At 32.5% G+C, this 22,386-nt stretch overlaps 1 protein-coding gene across 1 annotated transcript; it reads right to left on the bottom strand.

Annotated features, from left to right (window-relative positions):
• Positions 1 to 1,805: 1,805 nt before the first annotated feature.
• Positions 1,806 to 21,117, bottom strand: LOC134717646 (neurogenic locus notch homolog protein 2-like). The gene is made up of 7 exons (XM_063580141.1): positions 21,013 to 21,117; positions 18,289 to 18,385; positions 17,098 to 17,262; positions 14,244 to 14,349; positions 3,831 to 3,955; positions 2,710 to 2,823; positions 1,806 to 1,969 (listed from the first exon to the last, which is right to left on the bottom strand). The coding sequence occupies exons 1-7, from the start codon at positions 21,115 to 21,117 to the stop codon at positions 1,806 to 1,808; spliced, it is 876 nt and encodes a 291-aa protein (XP_063436211.1).
• Between the last annotated feature and the right edge of the window lie 1,269 nt (positions 21,118 to 22,386).

Below are 22,386 nucleotides of genomic sequence, written 5' to 3'. Positions count from 1 at the left end.
AGGTGTTAGATGCCACCTCCCACCCCATCAGCTCTATTTATAGGGCTTGGTACATCTTTGTATATTGTAATTGGTAGATGTACTTTTAATACCAACTTTTTTTTGTTTTTACTATAAATATTGAGGTTCCAGTTGCGCAGTACTATCTCATCTAACACCTCCAGTGTTATTCTATGTCTTCATAGAATTACACTTTAACTTCAACTTAACCAAGGTAAGTATCCTTAAATTAGTTTGTAATGTAATATGTTTTATCTACTAGTATGATTTTTGTCGAGCCTTCGACTTTAGTCGAAAAAGCGAGACTAAGCGATCCTACATTCCGTCGGCGTCGGCGTCGTCGGCGGCGTCAACAAATATTCACTCTGTGGTTAAAGTTTTTGAAATTTTAATAACTTTCTTAAACTATACTGGATTTCTACCAAACTTTGACAGAAGCTTGTTTACGATCATAAGATAGTATCCAGAAGTAAATTTTGTAAAAATAAAATTCCATTTTTTCCGTATTTTACTATAAATGGACTTAGTTTTTTCTGCGGGGAAACAAAACATTCACTCTGTGGTTAAAGTTTTTAGAATTGTAATAACTTTCTCAAACTATCCTGGGTTTGTACCAAACTTGGACAGAAGCTTGTTTATGATCATAAGCTAGTATCCAGAAGTAATTTTGTAAGTAAATAAATCCGTTTTTTCCATATTTTACTTTTGAATGGACTTAGTTTTTTCTGCGGGGAAACATTACATTCACTCTGTGGTTAAAGTTTTTAAAATTTTAATAACTTTCTTAAACTATCCTGGGTTTGTACCAAACTCAGACAGAAGCTTATTTATGATCATATGATTAAATCCAGAAGTAAAGTTTGTAAAAAAATTACTCTGTTTTTTCTGTAATTTACTTTTAAATGGACTTAGATTTTCTTACAATCATAAAATAGTAACAAGAGGAATATTTTTAATGATTTTTTTCCTCATTGTTGTTGAGCCTGCAATTTACAGCAAAAATAGGCGAGACACTGTGTTCCGTGGAACCCTTACAAATTTTTTATAAATAGTTTTTATCTTGGTTATAATTTTTCAAGGCATTTTTCGAAATATCTGTGCGGTGTTAATAGCTATAGGTAGATATGGTGTGAGTGCCAATGAGACAACTCTCCAGCTTAAGGTCATTAAAATTTGGAAAATATGGTTTATATAGGGAAGGGACAGTAATTTTGCATTGCAATAGGCAAGCTACGGACCCCTCAACTAGTTGTAACATGGTTTCGTATCTAGAATGGAGCCTTCTCTGTATACACGAGGTATCGGATTTAAATTCCCAATCCCGACTGAACGTGGCTGCATACTTACAAATCATGCACAGACAAACGAACGACACAAATCGGAAAAATACTTAAGTTGTTTTTGTTGTTTATGCTAAAACCAACGTGAGACTTCGGTTATTTCAAATCAGTTTACTGACAAATTAATACAAAACATTGTTGATACCATTTGCTGTGTATGGTCTTGAGAAGGTATGGTAGTCCGTCAATAGACAATAAATGGCTGACCCGTGTTAAGAGACAGCAATATATCTTGCACGCAAAAGACACCCTTATAGATTTTGAAAAAGAGCAGGCTAATGCCACTACAAGGCAGCACTCGCACTTGCAAAGTTGAAAGAGATTAATATAAGTTGTAATAACTTGTTTTCCAATCCCCTATATATAAATATGTGTAAACTTCCAAAAACACTATCTATAATGTCGAAACGCTCTTAACTAAACATCTAAAACTCGTGTTCGTAAATACGAAAAAGCGTGTTGATGCTAATAACATATAAGACCAATAGTATAGTATGGCCAATATTCAAGTTTACCTGTTTGGCAGTTGATTCCTGTATACCCTGTTATACACGAACAACTGTATTTGTTGACTTTATCTCTACAGCTACCTCCATTTTGACACGGATTTGATGCACATTCATCAATATCTATCAAAAAGAGATAAGATTTGTTACTGAAAATGAAACATCAAATTCGTCATTCTGAATTAACCGTGACGTTGACAAGTTTGACAAGAATTTATCAAGTCATAATTTGGTAAAACAAAGATAAACTGCTGTTTTCTTGTAAATTATACAAACACAATCCGATAATGCGATTATCAGATTTACATCATATATATACTGTACTATATCAGCTGCTACAGAAAATATTAATCCTTTTGGACTCGTTTGAAGAGCGCACTTGACAAAAAGCTTGATATTTTTAATCATTAATAATTCCCTTTTTAAAGCCAGTAAAAGAACAGTCGCCAGTAAAACTGATTTGCGACCGTCAAATCCACAATTGACGGTGGCAACTTTTCAAACACAGTACAGTTATTTCTTAATTATATTATACTGGAGTGTCTTGATTTTATCGTTATTGAACATTCTTCCTTTTTTGTTTGTTTACATAGGATTTTTCTTGAAAATGTCAATGAATGTGATTAATCAAATTATAATCATGTAGGTAAGTAAGTAAGTAAATAAGTAAGTATCATATATTCAAAATATAACAATAGTTATACAAATATCTAGAAATGAATTTGGAGTGAAATTTAAAAGATAACTCAAACGTACAGATTGTGTAAATTTCAGCGAATGTGTTCACGTTCCTTGTAGCTTATAAAGAAGAGTTTTAACTTTTTCATCATGGTTTAGTTTTAAATATTGACAATACATTGTACCTATCCGACAGTTCGATCCAGCATATCCCGGGGTACATGTACAGTTGTATCCCTGTCCGTTAGTTGTGCATTTGCCGCCATGTTGACATGGATGGAATCCGCACACACTAAAATCTGGAACAACAAAAATTATATGCTGATACTAAATAATAAAACAACATCGAGTTTGCTCTCTCAAGATATTTTGTCTAAACAGACTGTAGAAAATACTCATTTAAGGTGGTACCTACAGGGAGATAACTCTGAAAAGTCAGATATAACCAGTGTAATTTTTCTGATAAAACGGTTGGCTCAAATTTTCTAATTTTTTTTTATTTTTGTCAAAGGGTTAACGTAAATACTTAGTCAAAATTTTATGAAAATTAAACGAGCCAAATTAATTTTAAGCAAAGTGTTGGGTACCACTTTAACCGTACGAATCAATTAAAGAAGATGTTGTTATAGTGAAGGACATGTTTTAAGTTTACACCGACAGGTAGACGGACGACGATGGCATAGGGCATTTTCCGTCAAAAACTAAGTCTGGCTATTTTATTGAAATTTTGATAACAATGCAAAAAAATAAGAAATCATCTGTTTGGGATAAATCACTTTCGGGAATAAATTATGATCAGAATTTCAGATCGATATATTTGTTTGCATTTATATTTCTGATCATAATTTATGCCGTGTAACCGGCGCACATAGAAACAGTAGATTATCAATATTACAATAAAAAAACTCGGAATTCCGTATAAAAGAAATGAAACCGAAAATGTACTTAAACATGTGACTGGACCAAGTAATTATGTTTGCTGTAAAATATTATGTGTAAATATACAACAGAAAGCAAATTTTTCTATAGTTTACTTCATCATTTTTTTTTATTTCTCCTTAAAAATTAAAACAAAATGTCAAATTTGTTTATCCAATTCTTTAAATCAGGTCGAAATGGGAGAATATTCAAGTTTTCTGTTCTACTGTTTCTACGCGAGTTAAATTAAATGTGTTTATACAAGTCATGTGGGAAGTAAAAAACGGAAAAAATATTTTTAATACAACAAATAAACTCATCATAGATACCAGGACAATCTCATAATAAAAGATGACTCGTTTAGAGCTGATTTTTATACAAAACTCACCATTACAGCAACTTCCAACAAAGCCTATAGGACATTTACATCGATTTCGTGTGGCATCAAATACTCCTCCATTCTTACAGACGCCACAAGTCTTGTCCTCGACGGCATTCTTCTGCCACCAACTGCTAGAAATGTTACAAGTACTCAAACATGTTGTCAATGATTTCGGCTGACAACACATAAATTTCTCTCTTTTTTGTACTCCAGTTCCGCACGTGGCATTGCATGCACTCCAATTCGACCAGCTTTCAATATCACAAAAATTTGACCGTTGCTCGCACGCAGTACAAAAGTCAATTAAAATATATACCACCATAGCATTAAATAACACAACTTTTACAATACATGTCATTCTACCAATTTACGTTGGATGTTTAATTGCTTAGTTTCGTCTTGTAAATAAGGGTTATCTTTTTCGGTATTACATTAAATAAAATTATCGATCTTTAAGAATTTTGGTCAATGTACTGATTGGAAGATTCTTTTTGACCCCAAATGACGTAATATCAACTCTCTTGACTTATCATTTCACCCGATAACAAGTCAATACAATAAATATCAACGGACAAGTACAAGAATAAAGATGACATGACACAAGATTAACTACCAGCAAATGCAATGACGTCTATTTTTTATGATAAAAAGTAGGGTATCAATATAATACCACCTGAAGAATATACAATGTTCCTGTGTGCAAGTAATACACTACTAGTGTAGTGTTTTACCTACTTTTGAACCACACAACCTATACTTTGAATTTGTTTTTGATCTCTCGTTGTACCAGGGTACCAATAATCAAAGTTTGAACAGCTTGTAAACGTTGATCATTACATAAAAAAATAGATTATATTGTAAATCTTTATAAATTTCACACTCAAGAAAAACTTCTTGCTTATCCTTCAAGTCCCAGATTACAGAAAAAATAAAGACTTTAAATTATAATGGCCTTTGAAATTGGCATGCACCCCAGTCCCCATTTCCAAATGTTGTATTCCTATGTTTTGTGATCTAGGACGTATGCTGGATGAGTTATGTAAGAAACAGAGATCGTGGCACTATTCAAACACGAAAAGTCGGAGTAAACACTCCGTTTCATGCAAGAGGGAATGCATAGTATGTACTATACATCCCGTGCATCCAAATGGGTACATCCAACAGGCCCCTACTTCAGGACACTAAGCGTCAGGGAGACAAACTATTAAATACCTAATATTGTTTACTTGGTAAAATATCTTATACAAATACATACATTTTGTAACTGCCTTAATAATAACTACACCCCTGTAATATCACAACAAGAATTCCTTTATTATATTAAGTTATTTGATATACATTTTGAATAAAACATTTATATGCAATATCTGTTTTTGTTTGTGGGATTGCTGTCTCCATTACAAAAGCTTATTTTTTTATGTTCGTTTATTGAAGACACCTAGATCATCGTGATAAATCTTATTATAGTTGTAAAGATGAATGCTGCATGATTTAGATTGATTGATTGATTGATGGTTGCTTAACGTCCAGTGGCAAATATTTCATGCATATTCAGGACGAGAACAAGTTCACAAAAAATACAATAGGTAGGTTGATACACCATCTGGGGTGATGGTCGAATTTGGAAATTTGGACTGCCACCGGAAAAGGAGGGTATATTAGATAGGGACAGCAATTTTGCCTTGCAACAGGCCACCTACGGACCCCTCAAAAGAGTTGTTGCAAGGGTTCTTTACGTGCAAAGAGCGTGGCACTCTTTTTACACGAGGCATCGGATTTAACGTCCCCCTTCTGACCGGACGTGACTGCGAACTTGATACATCCCACACAGCCAAACGGACGCCCCACTTCGGCAAGCGTTTTACTGCCGGTCGGGAGAAGACCAAGTGACTATATTTCTATACCCCAGTCACCCTTGGGGGTTGCATGATTTAGATCTAGTGGCATATATTTAATGAATATTAAGAACGAGAACAAATTAATAATACTGTATGTTACAAAATACTCGAAGTAAAGAAAGCCATCAAGTATCTATGTCACATTGATACTGAATATCGTCCAAAATCTTTAAATAGTTTACATAGTGCCATATAAAACTGACTCGTGGACAGCAAGTACAAAACTGTTAAAGTTTTGCCTATCGATTGAAAATGCATATGAATAGCACATTTATAATTTTTAGCAGTGGTAATATGTATGCCATATACATTTTGATTTTGATTTTATTTTTACATAGATTATATATAATTATATAACTTTTAGTTAAAAATCGACACATATGATTTTTATGTATGATTTAAGGATATGTAAAGTCTATTTTTTTTTTAAGTTAAGGAATTTACATTCTTTGAACGACACATTCAAACTGACACGCTCGAAAGAACCATATGGCTTCCATGTCAATGCTATTTATTTGTTGAGATGTACCAATTGTGCCAAAATTAATTTGTTTAAAATGTGGAGACTATCATTCGCGTTAATTCGATAGGCTTGTTATTCTATTTCATTGCAAATGAGTTTTACTAATTGCAAGGAAACAATTCACATTGATATATAGATATTTAAAAAAAACCAATAATATTGATTTTTATGATAACATGAAAGACTTGTATTTCAATATTTCAATATTAATCAAAGTTTGCATAGTAATTGCACTCATATCCAAGATGCGAACATTTCGAGACATTTCGAGGACATATTTTAATTATCAGTACCCATGCATTCCGCGGGTGAACAAAAATCAAAACAATATTTTATTAACGGTCCATGCGTACTCGTATCCATATATATGTTAAAAGTACAAGACTATTACGACAGAAAGCACGGAAGTCAAAGACCACCTGGATGGTCGGTTAAATCACTTGTACTATAACGGACAGTAATGATCGGAGGACTTATCTCTATGTGCGAAATATCCCCCCATTTAACTTATGAACGTACAAATGTATAAGCGAAGTCTTCGTGCAACATTCCAATGGACATGATTGTTCAATGTGAAGTTAAGCTCAATTTAAATCTTTATAATTCGAAAAAATATACCAATAATCCAATGAGGATAAAGTCACATGGATAACCATCTTTGATCAATTCATTGATTTAACTTTAATCAATTTATTGAATTTTGATCAATAACAGGTTTAAATTGTGGAATTATTTTTCGTTGTTTTTCAATTCGTTTTAAACTAGTCTAGATTTGGTCATACAACCTATACTCTTATTAATGCAATTTCAGCAATAGGTAAATTTGGTCAATAATCGTGTCGTGGTTCATGTCTGCCATATATTATTTGTTTTTCGTGAATTATTTTATTTTAAATTAGATCGATAGTTTTCTCATTTGAATTGTATTTCATCCTTCATATACCATGGCCTTTAGCCTTAGATGCAAGATTTTTTTATTAGTTGTTAGTGGCTTTGCACAAGCTGTCAATAACTGCGAGTACTCTCAGATATGTACATGGTATAATTTGTTGCTGGAATATACAAGTAGCCGTCGACGTCCACTCTGTGTTTTTGTTATATGACTTTCTATGTGTATCAATCGAATAAGTTAAGCCTGCTTGAACTTGATGTTATGGTTCGTTCTAATGTTGTACGGTTAGATCACATGCGTAGTTGCGTTCTAAAAGTCATGTACGTTCGTACAACAAAATTTACACTGAAAATTATATAATTGTCCCAAATAAACAGCTGTCACGGATGCAAAGAGCTATTGGAGAAACAATTATTTTAATAAAAATAAAAATCTTTGAAATATCTAGTTCAAACATTTATAGTTTTCACTTGCTTTCCATCACGATATAAATAACGAGACGTTTTTTTTCAAACACAACCAAATAACCCACCATGACAGCATTTTGTCCAATCACAGAAAGGATTTTCGAGCATGCGTATTATGTTGCCATAGTTGAGCGTTCTTGAGTTCAAAGGGCACAAACCGAAACTATACCGACTACGTCGGAAAAAGGGGTTTTGTTGTTTGGGGATCTGTTAGACTCAAACAGCTGTATTCTTTAAATACAGTTGTTCTGTATCTTTAAGATTTTTAATACGGTAGTGAATGTTGTTTGGGTAATGTCCAGTAACCAAAAATAAAGCATAATCTATTTAACATTGTAAAACTATGTTGTTATAAGAAATAAACACGGGAATATATTTACCACGACAGGTTTTTCTAAAATACAACACAAAAAAGAATTTCAGGCAAGCATAAGTCTCAGCTGAGAGAGATAATATTTTACAAGCGCAAAACATCCTGAGTGTACTACAATGTTTTATAAATGCACTTCTATTTGTTTGGATTTTTAGCTATTTTCATATGAGCGTCACTGGCGAGTCTTATGTAGACGAAACGAGCGTCTGGCGTACTTAATTATAATCCTAGTACCTTTGATAATTATTTATATATATATCAGATACTTTTAATCGTAGAAAATTTTGGAGTACATGTTCTTGACATTACAAGTATAAGCACCAAAATGTTCATGTATACAGTTGAATTTATCTTGCTTAGGTATTCAGTGAAGAAACTAATTCCTAACAGTTAATAAATTCAGAATTCCCATAACTAAATATAGGCAGCAGTAATATACCGCTATTCGAAAATCATTTATCGATTGAGAAAAAACAAATCCGGGTTACAAACTAAAACTCGGGGAAACACATCAAATATAAGAGGAAAACAACGACACAACAGCAACACTAACATGCAACACACACAAAGACGAACTATAAGATACTATAAGCCATTTTTAAGACTTTGTACGGGACATTTTTAGAAAAATATGGTGGGTTGAATCTGGTTTTGTGGCTAGCCAAACTTTCCGTTTTAATGACAATGTTAGATATTACACTAAAAAAGCTACACTACATTCATAGACAGGACTACCATACACAAAAATAGAAGAACATATAGGACAGAGAAATGGTCAAATATAAACAATACAATAGAACATTACGACAAGCCAATATTTATTAAAGGCACCAGACTTATAATTTATAACGCCAGGCGCGTGTTTCGTCTACATAAGACCCATCAGTGACGCTAATGATAAACTATCAAAGAAAACCAAACGAAGGTGAAAAACATTGCTGACCCAAAATTTAAAAAAAACATGGCTAATGTTATCCGCTTATACTTGATATACATGTTAACACCGAAGTGGTTATTAACTATGCAACTGAGATATGTAAACAACAAACGAAGGAGCAAATGGTATGTTACTGCTGAGAAATGGGAAATTGATAACTGGAAAGTTGAAATGGGCGTATGACATTTGCGCCGATTTTGAAAATTTTCATTCTTTCATTTTCGCCGATTTCAATTTTTCCTTTGCGCCGATTTTATTTTTTTCCTAATTGGATTTACAGGTAAGTTGAATATAAGTTCATACTTTTAAATTGGCCGAGCACAGAGTATAAAGACAAATGAAGTGACATTGCAATTGGTAAATGGCTATCCCAATGTTTCGGGTCACCATTCCTTTCCCTAAATAAAATCGTTGACTGCTTCACGTTTGGCATTGTCTGACGCTTCGCTCCTTCTGATGACAAATTTCATACATTCGTAGACAACGTACAAGTACACATTCCAAAACGGTCAACCAATTCGTGATGGCTACCATAAAATTAACCAAGGGATGATTTCAACTTCACCATGTGGAACTCTTGGTTTAATAGCTGCGTGAGAAAATGCAAACTCTAGAAATGCCCCCACCAGTACGTATGCCAGACAAAGAAAATATGGCCTTCTTTATCGACAATTACGCCAAATATAGAAGAGACGAAATCATAAAAAAGGAATATATTAGATGTGCTGCCTACTATACATACTCGGCAAAAACAGATTTATCCTTTGAATGTATGCCGTTTTTATGGATTTAGATGCTGTACATATATTTTTTATTCGTCATTTTAGTATGAACAAAGTGCTTTTATCTTAGGTTTTTACATTTTGATTTAAAACAGGAGACAACAGTTATATGCATGTTATGATTGACAATTCATAACATATGTACAACTGGCTAACGGAAGAGGTCTTTAATGATAAATGAAAATAACATTATGGGATGGAGAGTTGTCTCATTGGCACTCATACCAATTCTTCTTATATCATTTCACCTGTAATTTACCTGTTATTTACCTGTAAAAAAATCGGCGGAAATGAAAAAAAATCGGCGCAAATGAAAGAAAAAATCGGCGCAAATGAAATGCAGATTGCGCAAATGCAAAATGCCGGTAGAAATCATTCCATTTATCATTTTGTTTGGTGTGAAGTCGCTCATCTGTGTCAATATTGAGGAAAAGATCAAGTAAGTAGCAGTCCTTCTAGTATCAATTGTGTCCTAGATTTTCGGTTCAATGGGATATATGAGATGCAATATTGTCATTGTTGTCTTTCTTTGCATACATCCATTTAATAAGTAAGTATTAAGACTAGCGAGAAAAGGCGATTTCTACGGGGCGCCGAATGGGACTCTTGTGGTTTGTACAAAATTCAATTCTGTCATAACAAAATCATGTTTGTCTAACAAAACTATGTGATACAGACTTGTTTTATTAGAACTTCAATTTTGTAAATTCATTTTTGTGATAACAAAATTCATTTTTGTGATGACAAAGTTCATTTTTGTCATGACAAAAGTCAATTTTGTCAAAAACGTATGCAAATATAAACTTATTTGCATACAGAATTGACTTTTGTTACCTGATATCGAAATTAAAACACAAAAGTCGTTTGTGCGAGACAAAATTGACTTCTGTGAGACAAAATTGAATTTGGGACACAAATTTGAGTTTTGTGAGACCTAATTGAGTTTTGTGAGACAAAATTCAATTTAGTCAATTTTGTCTCATAAAAGTCAATTTTGTCACGACAAAACTCAATTTTGTGATTACAAAATTCATTTTTGTGACGACAAAATTGACTTTTGTGACGACAAAATTGACTTTTGTGAGACAAAATTGACTTTTGTTAGACAAAATTGGCTTTTGTGAGACAAAATTGATTTTATGAGACAAAATTGACTTTTGTGAGACAAAATTCAATTTTGTCAATTTGTCTCACAAAAGTCAATTTTAGCAATTTCGTCTCACAAAAGTCAATTTTGTCAATTTTGTCTCACAAAAGTCAATTTTGTGTAGCAAAAATCAATTTTGTGTAGCAAAAGTCGATTTTGTATGCAAATTAGTTCACAGAATTCAAACAATACTAATTGAGTTTTGTCGCCCAATTTTCAAATTAGGTAACAAAAATGACTTTTGTCCACTGAAAGATAATTTTGTATGACAAAATTTTAAATTTGTAGTTTGCTACAAATTTTGTTAAACTAAACTCATTTTTTTTTAACAAAAGTCACTTTTGTCCGTACAAAATTGAATTTCGAGAACAAAACCACAAGAGTCCCATTCGGCGCCCCGTAATTTCCATGGTACATTTTATCAATGGTCTTTGATTCAATTATTAATATTATTTCCTGCCAAAATTTTTAGGCAAAATATTTAAAAAAAAAAAAAAAGTTTTTAAGACGAAACAGATCATAATTATTATAAGAAGGTTTAAAGCATAATAATGTTGTAAAATATTAACTGCGAGTCACATGAATGTCTTTGTCGACTGAAAAACAGTGAACTAGTTCAAAAATTATTAAGATTATAATTCTGGTACCTTTGATAACTATTAGTTTTATGTCGAGTAACTGAAATCTTATAATTCAATAAGACAAAAATCTGATAAACAATGTATCAAAATGTATGTTTATGTGCAAATTTCAATGATAGAAGAACTATTTTCATTATTTTATGCCCCAAACAGAAAGATAGCTTGATTTGTTAAGGGCAATCTCAAAATGTAGGCTTACATATTAAAAAAACATTTATAAGTTTAAGTCAATAGATATAGGAAGATTTTAGGTCTATATACGGCCTTCAACATGGAGCCTTGGCTCACACCGAACAACAAGCTATAAAGGGCTCCAAAATTACTAGGTGTAAAACCATTCAAACGGTATATATTTGACGCTTCAAACACTTAGATTACAAATTGTGAACGAATTTTGTAAGCAACGAGATACAGAATTGCAATTTGGTCAGCGCACTTTAATTTATAAATCTATAGTCGTTGGTTGCGTGTTTAAACCAACAAACAGAGAGTAGGTACTCAGGGATGCACGTCAATTCCAAACGTCAAACAAAAATAGACATACAACGCACTGTTTAAGCTAGAAAAAAAACAGATGGATAATCAGCTACTGTGACACCAAAATTTAAGACTAGGGATATAACCAGGTATTTTTCGTGACGGTAGTTTTGCTCCAATTGTTACAACCGTTGTGTAGCTAAATGCTCTACTTCTTCAAAAATCTAAGTTCGGAAAACAAGATTCTTCTTCGTCATTAACTTTGGTTTGGTTTCTTGACTGCATTTTTGCAAGGGATACTAAACAGGACATGTCATTTATTCTTGTAACTGTAAATGTGAATCTTTAGAAATATGTTGATACTTTTTTGATTGCATCAACCTATTCGAGCGGGGCTTATGTTTTCTTCAAATGATAAATGTTTAATACACACCAGTAAGGTTGTTTTGAACCCGCGCAATACTATACATGTGTACATTTGTTATGTTTGCTTGGGATTCAAACTTTGTTTTAAATTTTAAGGAGTCTGTGTTACAAAAAAACCCGATTGGTAACTAGTTGCTGGTGTTCATTTACGACTATTTCATACATAAAAAGGACAAGAACATAGATACAGTTAATGATTACAAGTAAGTTTTGCAAAAACGAGAGGTTTGATTACTGAATTCGACAGGAAAGTGGGATATGTTGAATAGGTGTTAGACATCATAACTTTTTAACTAGTCGTCTACAGACTCATGCCTTAGATTTTGTAAAAAACTTTTCATACGTGTAGAGGGCGTATCTCTTTCTTCTTTATCATATATATGTGACACTTTATAATTCTTATTCCGACAGAACAGAGTATTCAAACGTCTTGATGTTCCAATTAAGCAAGCGATTTACGCTTGGACATGATAAACACCATATTCTTACATTCCAGTAAACTTAAAAGTTTTTTTTCCTTTCAGGCTTTGTATAACAAGCAAGTAATATGTAATGCATATAAGGGACACTTAATGACTGTAAGTTCTGCAAAACTAGTCAAATGGAAAGAAGGGTCTGAATTCTAAGCGCTAATGGAAATTGAAGTATGTTGGTAAGACACATAGGGGCCATGCGATACTTGAAGCTATATACTAAAATATGCAGCGGGCATAGCCATTGAACTATGTAAACACATAGGCAAACACAGATCACGTATGCTACAATTTGCGTTAGAAAGTGGTTGCAGCAAAATGTAATTCTTATTTTGCTTGGTTCATGGTGACAAATCTTTAGATTCCTTTGTATTGCTTTTTAACTTTTGATTGTCTTTCGATTGTTTTTTTATGGTCATGTTACTTTTCTCGTTTGTATTGGACTTCTTTTTTTGGTTTGTCGAATAATATCTTTTATCCCTCTGATTTTCTTTTACAAAAACATATCAGCTATCCTTATTCTTTCAATACAACAAAGTTGGTAAATTGGAGGAAAGTACATATACTTTGAACATTTCAATCATTATGATAATACATTAGAAAATACATAGAAAATAATGTGCAAAAAATGAAAAGAGATTTAGAAGAGCTTTTATATAAAGTATAGAGACATTTGGGAAACACCGATAATTTCTTTTTACTGAATAGGTTTTGTAAAGGTTATGCTTAAAATTTATTAGATTTAACAAATTTGTATAATCTATTATGTTTGTTTTTTTTGCATTTCTGCTAAGTGTACAGTAGTGACAATTGAGATTTCAAAAACAAAAATCAAGAATCAAAAATCGGAGTTAAAAATCATTCTCACTTTGGTCTTCAAACAATTATTCCTTAAAAAAAATAAAAATCAAAGTCGTATTCGTTTTATCATTTTAAACTCATTTACATTTTGCTTTTTAATAATGTTTATGCAATAGAACGTCAGCTAAAAAAAAAGATGTGATGCGTTTCTATTGATATGAAATATATTAATTAGACAATAAGTAAAGGCAACACCGCAACATCCGCAAAAGATAAATAAAAGACCATATATAATATTGTTAATATTATGAAAACATGTGTAATGAAAACCATGTTTTTGGATTCGATTTGTAAGGAGAATAGGACTATAAATGACAACTAATAAATATTGAATGAATTCACTCATTCATCAATTTAATAAAATAATTTGATCATCAATACTTTCGAATCATCATCTTTGTTGACTTTAGTGAGTAGTAAAAATCCTTCCAGTGATACCAATTAATACCGTCACCCCTTGAAAGGTGGTGTCCCGCAAGGTATTTGCCATTTAGATTTGAATTAAGACAACCTGAATGGTACCACCATGCTCCTTTAAACAAAACTGCGCAGTTATTAGCCGTATTTGGATCATTATCCCTGTCAAATGTAGTGAACTTCATACCATTGTGGTGTACTAAGGAGTCACCTATACCGAAGGAAAATATCTTTCTAAAATATACACAAGAATGTGTCCCCTGTACACGGATGCCCCACTATCACTATCATTTTCTATGTTCAGTGGACCGTTAAATCGGGGGTCAGATCTCTAATTTGACATTACAGTTAAAAAGATCATATCATAAGGAACATATATACTAAGTTTTAGGTTGATTCGACTTCAACTTCATCAAAAACTACTTCGACCGAAAAATTTAACTTGAAAATGGACAGACGAACGAACGAACGGACGAACAGACGGACGAATGCATGAACGGACGCACAGACCAGAAAACACAATGCCCTTCTACTATCGTAGGTGGTATCGGATGTGGGGCATAACAATGCAAACATTGCTTTATGATGAGATTATATTTGCTGTAAACGATGGAGGAACCGCAAATAAAATAACAGGAACACAATTGAAGACGCTTTCAACTAGCTCCGTCAGTATTACAAAAACACTTAAATTAGTGCTTTGTATCTATTGTTTTTAAATATGTCACTTGTTTTATGCTAATCGTACCGATCTATTGAGTTAAACCATCTACATTATATACACATGCTGTTTCACCACTGTCGTGGGTTAGAAAGAGGGTTGAGCTTCAACACATATTTTTTCTGTATATTCCTGTCCTAAGCCTTTAATTTAGTGGTTTTCTTTGTTTAAATAATTTCCTTTCTATATTTTGTCATAAATTGTTTTCTTGGAAGTTGGCCATTTGGATTTTTCCTTTAAACTATTACACATTTTTCATGTGGGGGATTGGGGTGGTGGTGGAGGTTTAACCTGACTATATTCGTTTTGTTTTCGTTGTTGAAGATTGTATGGTTACCTATAAATGCGTATATCTTTGTAATATAACTCCTGTGGATGTAGTTATCTCATTGGCAATCTTTCTACATGTCCTTATTTTAAAATTGTTGAACGGAGATAGATAAAATTTTATTCGTGAAAAACACTCATGACACAGTATTTTGGATGGGCAATTATCAAACAGGGATACAGGCCACATGTTTTTATTGGTGATAATGTGCTCCTTTGTCCTTAAATACTGATAATTGAAACAGCTTCTGTCATCTCTTTTTTACAATATCAACATCATCGTTTATGAAAAGACCACATTTTGGTGCATGTTTTCCAAAATGAGACAGTTTTATTCAAATCTATTATATAAAAAAATGATTGCGAATGAGACAAATATCCACAAAAAAACAAAACGACACAGACATTAAAAAAACTATAGGTCACCGTACGGCCTTCAACAATGCAAAGCCCATACCGCATAGTCAGCTATAAAAGGCCCCGATAAGGCAATGTAAAACAATTCAAACGAGAAAACTAACGGGCTTATTTATGTAAAAAAATGAACGAAAAACAAATATGTAACACATAAACAAACGACAACCACGGAAGTACCGGCTCCTGACTTTGGACAGGCACATACATAAATAATGTGGCGGGGTTAAACATGTTGGCAGGATCCCAACCCTCCCACTAACCTGGGACAGTGGTTTAACAGTACAACATAAAAACGAACTATAAAAATCAATTGAAAAAGGCTAAATCGTCAGATAGACAAAAAATAGTCAGACATTTGCTAAAAATATTGATACAACTTTAAGGATGCAATATGTAGGATACTAGAACATTCAGCAAATATTACGAATACTCTTAATCTTTTACGTTTTCATATTCATATGTCCATATCTTTATTAAAAATAAGTGCCAAGTGTATTACGTATTCGTGTTTTATAATTTCTGAAATAAGGCTACTCTTATTAAATCTTTGCATGACTGGCATTTCATCATACCTCCTATAAATGTCTAGGAATGTGATTGGTTAAAAGCGTCCGCGTGAAGACCGTGTATATTTCATATTAGGTTAGTAGGAAGACGGGGCTTATTTCAATCCTCGGTTAGTAGTGGAGTTTTGACTTTGACCCTGTCTGATTATTTAAATGCATTGGAAGTTCTGTTGAATATTGTTATATCAATGTTTTTGGTATTAGATTGTTATTGTTGACATTAGTTTTTTGTGTGCGGAACAATCGAAGAAGGTGTTCTTTAAATTGAACACATGAATACATTAATGTAAAAATAATAAGGTATGGTATGATTTTTAAATTCAACAACTAAAGATAGTCAGTAAGATAAATGCGATACATTGTGTGCTAGTGACCTAATACGATATATACGGAGTCAGTAAATTTCATATAGGGTGAGATTTTATATCGTATTAGGTAACTAACACACTATTTAACTAATAGTATAAGTGTTGTGTCATGTGTACTATTGTTTGTTTATTTGTCTTTTTCATTGTTTGCCATGGCATTGTCAGTTTATTTTTGATTTACGAGTTTGACTGTCCCTTTGGTACCTTTCGTTCCTCTTTAATATTAATACCTTAGTTTCCGTTTTGTTTTCAATTGCTCATTTCAGATCTGTTGATCATTAATCAAACACTTATATTCGAATAACCTAACCAGTGATAAATTGGCTTGACAACGTCATCATAGTGTGTGTTAATAATCATAAGGTGATGGGAAACTAATACACATAATTACGAATGAGTAAGAGCAAACGAAAGATGTTTTAAGTAATGTGAAAGTGTAAAATGTTATTTTTCTACATAAAAAAAATCGTGTCTTTTTCTTTGGTTTGGTAATGTTGATAACGCAAGACTCACTAAATCTATATATTTGTTTCGAATGTAAAATTTTAACCACAACCTACCAGCGTTTCCAGAGTAGTTATACAAAAGCAAACGGTAGCCGCTCCCTTCGTCACCAACACTGAAAGTTGTATATTCTGCGTATCTCATGTTTCCATCAAAATCTTCTAATTCTATTCTCAGATCATGGTTACTATGGGAAGTTATCTCATGGATGTTATCGTTGCCTGAAGAAGAATAGGATAGACATTCTCGCTGAACTAAACAGTAAAGCAAGAATGTTTATCCTTTTTTAATTTTTTTGAAATACTAAGACTTTTCTACCTCAGGCATAGATTATTTTAGCTGTATTTGGCAAAACTTTTATGAATTTTGGTCCACAATCCACTTCAACTTTGTACTTTGTTTGGCCTTTTTAATTTTTTGGATTCGAGCATCACTGATGAGTCTTTTGTAGACGAAACGCGCGTCTGGCGTATATACTAATTTTAGTTCTGGTAGTTATGATGAGTTTTTTTCAAACTTTAAGTTCAAAATTGCATTGATTGAATACAAATATTTTCGAATGGATGTTTAATACATCTTCAAATCCTGCCCCCTAAACAATCAAAGTTGTTAAATCCCAACATTGATAAATACTTCATGCATCATGTCTATACAGATGATATATAAGGCGTTTACTTGTTATAGATACATAAATATAAATCAGATGAAACTATGAAAACTGCCTGACATGTGTTAAGCTGTCAACAAATATATCAAAAGTTAACAACATGACAGAAGGAATGTCAAATTGACTACTGTACAATTAGTTTTTTATGCATTCCAACATCTGTCCAAATATTTTCATACGCAAGTATATGAACTTCCACTCAATGAAACCATTATTATGTTTTAGCTAAAAAAAATGTTTCATCATTGATGATGTGATATGTTCCATAAGATTTTTGGAAAAGCCTAAATCACACAGAAGCAACACGATATGTAATTTTATTTGATGGCTAGGGAAATTCATGAGAAATTGTTCCGAGAAAAGTAAAAAAGAATTCACTGCGCAGATGTTAAAATAAAAACCTTTTCCACACATTCAGGTCCACTAGGAAGTATTATCAAGTTAATTTGAATCTCTGGGCGTATTGCTTGCTTATGATAATATTCAACTGTACAATAAATGCAACGTTACAAAAAAAGATAAAGACTACTTTGTAAAGTTTCTGGTCATTAACATTTCACATCTCTTTACTGATACGTACCCAACCAATATTCACCGTTAACATTACCAAAACCTTCTTTGTAGGCTGACCATCCTCGGTAGAAATCAACAAATCCATTTATTCTTCTCTGTATAATCTGTCAAAACATACATTAAAATATATACTTTTACGCGTTTTAGTCAAGTTTGTTTCTATTCGATCCATCGTGATCTCTCTCCCTTTCTCATGCACTTCAATTCAGGATATCAGGTAAGTTATTATGTCGTTCATAAACAATCTTATGGAATGTATAAGGTCCAAGTTGTAGTAATCGAATATATTCTGAAAACTTAATGCTCTTCCATTTCTCTTAAGACAATCAAATATATCTGTTTATGATATTCTTGATCTAACAAACCAACGCCGGGTAGGTCTACCAATGCACTTGTATTCTCGCGAGATTTCTGCCTTTAAACAAAACTACCTGTTGTTCGACTGAACGCCAGGAGATTATTAGTTAAATGTCTTGTAGTTGTTGGGTTAAACAGATGTTTTGGTTGCAATGTTTCTAAGTAATATTAAAAAGGTATCCGCGTTCGAATATTTTGGGTAGATATCGCAGTCTGAATGTTGGCAGTTTTTATGAACAATCAAAAGCACCAGATATCAATGTATTATAGGTTAATAATGATAAATAGGGTATTCAGTATTCAATACGCTTTTCGAAGTATAATGGGTGTTTATGGGTTTTTGTAAGCATAATGCAACTAGCCAGTGCAGAGCGTATAATTTATAAATGTTTTTAAGGAGGTCATCTGAGGGTGTAGCATTAAATGTGCATCAAAACAAGCGATACTTACTGTCCATCTGAAGTGTTTAGTTGTCATATCACAATATACAGGAACAGCTTGTCGCCCGTCAGGATAAATAGTGTATACACCGTCTGCATGACTTTTAACTTCAATATCAGAACAATCACGTGGGAGGTTTGTGTCTGCATGGGAAATAAAAATAACGTATATTTCAAAATCCTCTGTTTAAAAAATATAAAAGCTTGGAATTCAGTTGTTTATTTCTTAATTATTTCTATTAACGTTATCTTTCACACACCTGAAATGGACACTTTATATGAGTAAGAGATATATTTCGCAAATTATCGGTTGTATTTCAAATCAATGAAAAGGCAATTTGTTCATTAGCTATCATGTGAAGGATGAATTTTGAATGAAAACCACATTTCTGAAATCTATAGTAATGTTAGAGACAATTTTTCTTTGTCAAAACATAACATGTAAACATTTTTTACATTTAAATATAATGGAAAGAAACAATTTATTATAGTCTGACAAAAAAAATCATGTTGAAACGAAATACTTCAATCATAACAAATCATATGTATGCATGAAATGCATTACAAAGGAAGCCAGAATTTGTGATGTTTATAATCTTGTTTGAACATTTAATTGATTTTGGGTTTTGTACCAATATGTTCAATTTATATTAAGCACACAACAAGGCTGGTTTTCTACATAAGAAAATGCCTGTACCAAGTCAGGAATATGACAGTTGTTATCCATTCGATTTATTGGTTTGAGCTTATGATTTCACCAGTTAATAAGGGTTTTAAATTCTCATTAAAGTTCAGTATTTTGTTGATTTTACTTTTGAAGTTACTACAGGCTCTTTTTTAAATCATCACATTCATTGACATTATTGTTGAGAAAAACATAATATTAGTGATCATATTTCCAAAAGATTCAAATGATTAGTGAAATTCAAATTACAAATATTTTATCGAATGTTTTAGATTACAGCTTCTTAAAAATCAATGAAAAAAGGAAATCTGTCTTTCTATATGCCTAGAGTTATATTACTTTACTCCTTAAATCAAGACTGTCATCGAATGATAGGAAATACAAGTTAGCATACTTACTTGTAGGGGTCACACCCGAACATGAAACATCCTGATTGCAAAGCCTAGTAGTATTACAGCAGGTGGAGCAAGTGAGGTGATGACCCTCTGACCTTCGTCCAAAAATAGATCCAATCAGGTGATTACATGTCTGAAATATTGTGTTTCGAAAGAGAGCAAAACGATAACATGGATAACACGCAATTTGTTTATTTCTGACTGCTTATTTTTATACTTATGTTCACTTTCAATATATGTGCATACAAGTTTACTGTATTCATTCAAGAGAAGATACGATAAGCTCACCATTGGCCTCTTACAAAATGTGTTCTAAATCTATCTACCAAACTAAGAGATGTTTTTGCGACATTGATTAAAAATTACTGAATTAAAATTCTGAAGTAATTTTATATTTATTAGAGACAAAATATCACATCAAAATAATTTTATGATTAAAAATTTGTAGTACATTTATAATGTGATATTTTCCCTACACAATTCCGACCTTGGCGTACCGGCATGGCAAATTAAGTTCTTGTCTCACGTTTAGAACTGTATTTTGTAATCTCCCATTTTTAAGTAGTTTATGCAATCGAACAGTCACTTAAAAGCAACACGACGGGTGCCACATGTGGAGCAGGATCTGCTTACCTTTCCGGAACACGTGCACCTGAGATCACCCCTATTTTTTGGTGGGTTGCGTTTTGCTCATTCTTTAGTTTTATATGTCATGTCATGTGTACTATTGTTTGTCTTTTTTTTTTTTAATTTTTAGCCATAGCGTTGTCAGTTTATTTTCGATTAATGAGTTTGACTATCCCTTTGGTATCTTTCATCACTCTTTTACATTGTATTGTTATTAATAGACATACCTCTAGCTGTGCACATCCAAAATCATAATTTACTCCTCCAGACTCTGTGACATACTTGTGTTTGTAACAAACCTGTAAAGAATTTAGTGTGTGTGTGATTGTCATCTATCATTAAGCATTTGACCTATAATAGTTTTCCTTTAAAAAATGTCAATTAGATGGAGAGTTGTCACACTACATCCCAGCTCCTTTATTCTAACAGGGGTGATCTGAACCGGATCACCCCTATCAGATCAACCCAGTTTGAGTTTCTTTGTTATGCATGCTTTCCTTTGATCTGTAACATTTTGGCGGGAATGTCAAATCCACTATAAAACTTTTAATTAATTATACGGAAAAGACTATCTATCAAAATTCACGTAGAACAATCCAGTGTATATGCTGGGATTCGAACTCAAGACCTTTAGCATATCAACCCACGACACATACCACTACACCAGGACGACTGGATACGAACTAATTATAATTTGACATACTTAAAGGAAGCAAGATCATTTTATAAGTAGGGCGAGTTCTCAGACCTTTATTCAGTGGTGTTTAAACCTTTTTCATTAATAAATAAGTTTTCAGACTGATTGTTCAATTTTATTTTACACTTTTTAAAAAGTGGGGCGAATTGGCATTGTCTGATATCTACTCATCGTGTGTGGGGGTCATAAAGGGTAAACATCATATAGTAATATATAAAGTATATTATAATGGTTGTGTAACGTTCTAAACTAGATTTTATGAATAGTAAATGGTTTTTCGTCTAATCTAAAACAGCTGGGATGTAAAATAGTTATCCCAATCAGACTTGGTGTGTCAGTGTTAAATTACTCTCTGGCATCCGGCCATCGGGTTGATATAACACTGACACACCGCGTCCTTGTGGAATAACTATTAATTGACACTAATTCCAAGTCATTTTATATTTATATTCTTCATATTTGACGAATAATTTGCATCCGAAATTTACTTCTGTCTTGAATTCTTAATTAAACACATATACTTCTTTTTATTTGTAGATAACTATACCATATGCATATACAATACCAATGATGCATTTGAATGAGAGCACACGGATGCATTTAGAGTACAAAAGTAAAATTTATTTATCATGCTTAGTATTTTAGTTCCGCACTATAACCAAAACATTCAAGCTTAGTCAACGCCCCTGGGAAAACCGAGCAAGTAAACTTTACACAGCTAATAGAAAATACTTTACACAATAATAGCTAATAGAAAAGTCACAATTAATTATTGAATTTTTAAGAATCTGGGAACTGAATTTACACAATGTGTTCTATTACTTCCTCAATTAGTTATTTAATCATCACATTTAAGAGACTAACTACATTTTAAATACAAGAAGTTTAACAATCATTCTGTATC

This window comes from Mytilus trossulus, chromosome 5 (assembly GCF_036588685.1).
Source record: "Mytilus trossulus isolate FHL-02 chromosome 5, PNRI_Mtr1.1.1.hap1, whole genome shotgun sequence".
Classification (NCBI taxonomy): Eukaryota; Metazoa; Mollusca; class Bivalvia; order Mytilida; family Mytilidae; genus Mytilus; species Mytilus trossulus.
This window is presented reverse-complemented; position numbering and strand designations above follow the sequence as displayed.